The sequence below is a fragment of the Dinoponera quadriceps genome, unplaced genomic scaffold (genome assembly GCF_001313825.1).
Source record: "Dinoponera quadriceps isolate SergipeBrazil2010 unplaced genomic scaffold, ASM131382v1 scaffold2111, whole genome shotgun sequence".
NCBI classification, from domain to species: Eukaryota; Metazoa; Arthropoda; class Insecta; order Hymenoptera; family Formicidae; genus Dinoponera; species Dinoponera quadriceps.
This window is the reverse complement of record NW_014556195.1, coordinates 138,165-144,394: the sequence shown is the minus strand read 5'-3', so window position 1 is coordinate 144,394 and position 6,230 is coordinate 138,165. Positions and strand designations below refer to the sequence as shown.

General features: G+C 41.9%; 1 protein-coding gene across 13 annotated transcripts in view; it reads left to right on the top strand.

Moving 5' to 3' along the window:
- The window catches only part of LOC106747116 (calcitonin receptor-like), a 121,935-nt gene extending 115,978 nt beyond the window's left edge, over nucleotides 1-5,957 (top strand). For 8 of the 13 annotated variants that reach the window (XM_014624412.1, XM_014624411.1, XM_014624410.1 and 5 more), the window contains 3 exons: nucleotides 211-252; nucleotides 342-425; nucleotides 3,081-5,956. In XM_014624412.1, the coding sequence (XP_014479898.1) occupies nucleotides 211-252; nucleotides 342-425; nucleotides 3,081-3,305 (351 nt within the window). In that variant the 3' untranslated portion in view covers nucleotides 3,306-5,956. Of the gene's footprint in view, nucleotides 1-210; nucleotides 253-341; nucleotides 426-3,061 lie in introns of all 13 variants that reach the window. The other 5 variants (XM_014624417.1, XM_014624415.1, XM_014624416.1 and 2 more) reach the window with 3 other exon arrangements.
- The last annotated feature ends 273 nt before the right edge of the window (nucleotides 5,958-6,230 follow it).

The window sequence follows — 6,230 nt, the reverse complement described above, 5'->3', positions numbered from 1 at the left end:
TGGGAGGAGGGACTGGGGGGAAGCTGTATTCTACGATTCGCCATCGGCGGTGGTGATGCGCGATTAAATTTGAAAGTTGACCGGAAGTGCCCGCTTTTCCGTATTTTATGTGAAATGGCAATAAAATCGACGGAAGATTTCCGCCGGAAGCGTTTCACCTGCGCGATCTCTCGAATATCGAAATAAAATGCATTCTCCCCCGTTTTCCAGGGTCTCTGCGTGGCTGTGCTTTTCTGCTTTTGCAACGGCGAGGTAAGTTCCGCGGCCGGCGGAAAACGGCCAATGCCGCCGTAACGGTAACCGTGTGTAATGATATTTTTCCTCCTGTGCTCTGCCGCCAGGTAATAGCGCAGTTCAAGAGGAAGTGGGACGGCAACGCGCTTTTGCGAAAACGGGCCAACTCCTGCACGGCCACAACTGTCTCGGTATGCGATATTGACGAAAAGAGTCCGGATGTGCTTTTTTTGCGATCGATTTGAGAACGACACTGTCGTTCAGCTTTTCCCGTTTATTTTCGCGCGGCTATTGTTGAAAAATATAAAACCCGGTCGAGAGAGAAAGGAAGAGAAGGAGAGGGAGGGAAAGAGAGAGAGAGAGAGAGAGAGAGAGAGAGATCGGCTGGATTAAGAGGAATGCGGTGTGGACACATTCTCTCCGCAAATTGAATCCTTTATCTGTGAAATCACGGATTAATTCGGGGATCTCCGGATCTCCTGCCTATTCTCCTTTATCGTCCTGCGTAGTCGCTGCTGTTATTATTATTCGTTTCCCTTCCACGAACGATTAAACCGACCAATCTTTCCAATCGCTTCCACGCGACGAAGCTGACGAGCGACAGTCACGCTATTTATTATTTCGCTTGGCATCTGACCGCGACGTTCGCGAGCGAATCGTAAAGCGTTTACTTAACATGCAAACAATTTGAGCGATAGGCGAGTTGGAGACATGCGCGAACATTGTTCTTCATTTAAGGGGCTAATCGCATGTACCCACGTGAGCGACTCGAAAAAAAAAAACGCTCGACGTTTGAATTTTTCTGCTGACCACATTATTGACTTTATGAAAATGTCCTTTTGAAGGGTGATTTTTCATACTTTTATTTGCATATTACACACGAAGCCCATTGCAAAAAGTTGATATGCAACGCTGTTATTACCGCTTCCGTGAAACCTTACAGAAAAGGCTGTTACTGGCTGTGATAAATCAGTCAGTGATAAATTATTGTTGCTCGGTTTTATTACTCGTACTCGAATAATAAAACTACTGAGCAACAATCATTTATCACTGGCCAATTTATCAAAGCCAATAATACTTTTCTGTAAGGGAAGCTCGTCATCGCTTGATCGATACCCGAAATATCTCGGAAAATATCGGACCGATTTAGCTGTAGATTTGCATAGATATTCTTAGTAAGATTATCTAGTTTTTTTCGCAACTGAATTTTAAAATACTAATTTACTGATTTTAAAATACTAATTAACTGAATTTTAAAATACTAATTTTTAATAATATTATTAACATTCGAGGTTGAAAGTTCGATTTTTCTCCTCCAAAAATTTCTCCTCTTTTTGATAATAAAAAACTATAAGAGATAGCATACAATACGACAAAAACTTGCTAAGAATATCTATGAAAAACCACAGATATTTTAGATGCCGTTTAGCGATGACGAGCTTCGTGGAAACAGTAATAACAGCGTTACATATCGACATTTTGTAATGAGCTTCATATAATATATAAATAAAAATATAAAGAATTATCGTTTAAAAGGACATTTTCATTAAATTAATAGTAGGTTCAGCAGAAAAATTCAAACACTGAATGTTTTTCGAGCCACTCGGATAGCCCCTTAACTGCCACTTTTTAATTTCACGGCTTCGAGAAATATTTTTTAAATAGCTCCCCGTGTGCAATTTGACGAATTCTCAATATTCCGCTTATATTATTTTCCTTTTCACGGGGAAGTTGCAAACACAGGATTCGATAGAAACGGCGAATCGCGGCGATAAACCATAGAATTCTGTGCGTGTCACCTTTGTGAACGATCCGCGAACGCGCGGCACGATGAAAAGCACTCCTGCGAATTTGATGAGAAAAAGTCGCGCTTGACGCACAAATGTGACATTCCCCGAATTGAAATTCCCGTATGCACGACTCGTCAATGGTGCGATGCGGACTAACACGGTCAGCCTCGAATATTAACCTGCACACTAACGTACACACGTGTACTAACACTCGTTCGCAAAGCTGCGGTTGTGCAGTGTCTATCAGCAACGCGATGCACCGCAGTCGAATAATAAACCGTCTGTTATAGACGAGAAAGGACGGGAAAAGGGAGCAAGAAAAAGAGTGAAAAGGAGAGAGTGAGAGGTGAAAGTGAATTAGAATGAGGGGAAAGCAAGGGAAAGGGGATGAAAAATGGGGACGGAAAAAAACTGAAAAGAAGGAATAAGAAGAAGGGATAGGATGGCTGAAGGGAGAAAGAGAGACAAAGAGGGAGGGGTGGAGTCGGAAGGGGTGATAGGGGTGTGATAAAGGAAGAATTAGAGAAAAAGAGCAGAATTGGGATACTGGGAAGAGGGAAATGGTGGACGAACGAATGTGTGAATGAGAATGTGAGAGGAAGTGAGGAAAAGAGGAAAAGAGAGAGAGGAGGAAAATGAAAGGAGGGTGAATGAGAGGAATAGGAAAGAGGGAGAATTAGAGCAGGAGGAGTAGGAGAGGTGAAAAAAGGGTGAAAAGGGTAAAAAGGGATAGAAGGGTGTTGAAAAATGGGGGCCAAACGGAGCGGGAAAAGAAGATGAGGGAGAGGAAAAGGGGGAGAAGGAGATGAGAGGAAAGGTGTGAGGGGAAGAAAGAGAGCGAGTGAGGGAGAAAATGAGATGAAAGAGGGGGAAAGGGTGGACGCGGAAAGACAGGAGGAGCGAGAAGGAGGGAGGGAGGGAGAAAGAGAATAAATACATATATATATGTATATGTATATAGACATGATCCGTCCGTATCGTGCCAGTGACAGCAGCGTGCCCGAGTCGAGTCCATTGTGGAACGTTGGCTGTTTCAGTTTATCCGCTCGACCGCAGGTCCGATGGCGGGAGAGGAGAAGGTGTGACTATCAACCAGCAGCGTCGACGGTGCCGCAGGACGACTGCAAGTTAGCCGAGGCCCAGCATCAGGAACAACAACAACACCAAGCCGTGCAGATGGTCGCCACCAGTCGAGCCAGTAATCACGGTAACAACAACCACGCGCGGGTGCTCATCAAGCGCGGTGACTTGCACGACGAGAGCGACCAGACGCAGTGTTGATGACCATCGGACCGTCGGACAGGGTTGATCGCGCACGGGACCAGCACGGGCTTCTTCGTGATGTGGGCGACGGGGAGGGGGGCATCCCGGCAATCTCTGTCGAGCTATTTGTTGATGCGAGCTCCGAGGAACGTGGCAGTGATTTACGAGCGCGCGCGCTACTCGGGGGTATTAGTGGTATGAGTCACATGATAAGTCACGTAAATTAAATTAGCACTTTGAAGACCGGAGACATAAATTAATGTCCTCATACGATCGATGCACGCGTAGATACCGGTGCTCAAAGTATTAATTTAATTTGCGTTAACACGTTAAATGTTATTGCGTTATTTGAAAAACTGCGACACGTAATTCGATGGTATTATCGGTTTATTTTATTTTTTTTTACAGAAGCCTATGAAATGTATCGTGGGGTATTGATTTAATAATAATAATAATAATAATATGACGAAACAATACGATTTTGCATTTCGAATTCCTCGAAGTGTGACTGGTACCACTGTGTGTCGTCCCATCGTTAAATACTGAATAAAAAAGATCGAGAGCTTGCAGTGAGAGGCAGCTTACCTAGTCCGAAGTCCACGGCCTAGAATTCAGGATTTCCCAAAGTCTATGAAAAGCCCCGTAATTTATTTTCTTAACAGAAACAGAATTGACTGGATCGCGAAAGTGGGACGGGCGTTGAGGGGGAATGGCAAATTGGACCGGATAGCAAATTGGCCAAGAATAGCTGTTTTCTTTCGAATTATTTTCGAAGAAATTAACGGACGCAATGAACACCTTTAACAAAGCTGTTGCACTTTGCGGGTTTTTTTTCTCAGTATTTCTTGCCATTATCTCGTTTAGTGATGCAAGTTCAACATCCATCACCGCTGCGGAAATTGCAGCGAAACCAGAGGGGGTAGATTTTCAAGATATCGATCTCGCAGCGTTCGAAATTGCATAACTCTTAATTTCCATCGGATTTGCATGCAGATTTACGCACATATTCTGAACGCTTTTATATTTTAAAAAATGCAAAAAAAGAACAAAAAGTAATACTTTTCAAAGTCACCAACCTACTACCTTCCCCTTTAACTGGACAGATTTAATTTTTGTAGCGATCAATACATAACCAGGATCTACGTATCAACATAAAAAAGAGCATGGCGTGATTCTCTTCACAATAAATCTCGTCTTGAGCGGAACCGAACGAAGACGATCCTGTTTACAATTAAATGTTCAAAGGGGAGGAATCATATCAATGATCATTCGATCGTCGTTTTTATACTCTCGAGCATAGCGAAGAATTCGTTGTTAGTTGCTCATGCGATCATCCAAAGGCGATTAATTGATGTATCAATGTTTCTTGCCAATCATTTCGAGTATAACGCGGTTTGTTTGATATACTTTAATATTAATGTAACACCGTGTAATATATAGAATGTTACTGAAAGACGTTTCAAAATTTTGCAGCCTTGCAGTATTCACTAAACTCCACTCACTCGCTTTCTCCTTAATTTTCTCTCTTACATTTCATTTATATTTAAATTTTCTGTTTATTTTTTAAAATCTTAAAATTTTTGCATATTTCCACGTAGAAACTTCATTTCCACGTAGAAATGGTACAGAGGGAAATGTCAAGCGTGTATTGAAATAAAAAGATGACATACAGAATGCCATTTCATTTAATAAGTTAAAATAACAAAATGATAAGATAACTCCGTGTAACGTGTGACCTTTTATTTTTAGATTGTAGAAAATCGCTATGTGAAACAATTGATCCATAGACTCCCGTTGACTAAGCATTTATTTTTTTTTTTTTCACTCAGTTTAGTGAGCACTACAAAGTAACTGTAAAGTTTTGAATCTCCCTTCAATAAAACGCCGTACACTGATCAGCTGTATACTAATACTAATACTCATCTTTCTGTAACGCAATCGTAAATGAAAAGTCATCAACGCTACAGTTAGAATAAATGTCGATACGGTATTAGCCTTAACTGTGCGATCAATTAGAGAAAAATCTTGCGCATCTGTATCATAAGTAAAAAAAAAACTTAAGAATGTTCAAGGGTGGTTTTGCGTGATGATACGTTTCGCGCAGCCTAAAAGGGAGACCCCGTGCAGGTACCTGAGCATTAACGCTTGGAAGTACGACACTTGGAGCTTTCATTGTCTATAGGGAGGGGGGTGACATTTTCGTGACAATGGCCAAAGAGTTTCTTCGTTTCGTCATTTTCTTTATGTACGAAGTTTTACTTTCACGTAAACTGTGTCGACTGTAAGCGGTTCTATACGAATATAATGTGAATATTGTGTATATAGTGTGCGTGTAACATCTTGATTGTTGCAAGGAATTTACAAATCCTTAAGAGGAACAGACTCCCGCGAGAGAGAGAGAGAGAGAGAGAGAGAGAGAGAGAGAAGAAATGTTTAGAAAATTTAATATATTTTGCGAAAAGTTACAATAAATATGAAGCTAAGCCTCGATTCAGTTGTGCCACTCCCTGAAACAAATGTCACCATCCTCCAGCGAGTTTCTTTATCAAGCCGATAGCAAAAAGGTAAGATCCACGAAGCGTCGAATCGAATAACGAAACACGATTGCACGCACTGTATTTAGGAAATTCCGTTCTCCGTTCTTTTATTTTGAAGAAAAATCCCGCAGCTATCGGACAGAAAACTTCCCGACACGCTTCGTCTTATCAATTTGGAGCAAGTCCGTTAGCGAAAAGCCGTTTATATAGATGTAAGCTTCAAGATTCGTTCGCGTATACTTCCTCGCAATTTCCTCGCTTTTGACATCGCAACCAGGATGGCTGAGATAGACACGTGTTTCCAAGCTTCATAGTTGGGCTCCGGACCGTTCGCTGCAACTATATCGGATTACAACATCACAGACAAGAAATCAAGCGCAATTTCTTCCCCCGCATTGTGTACGCG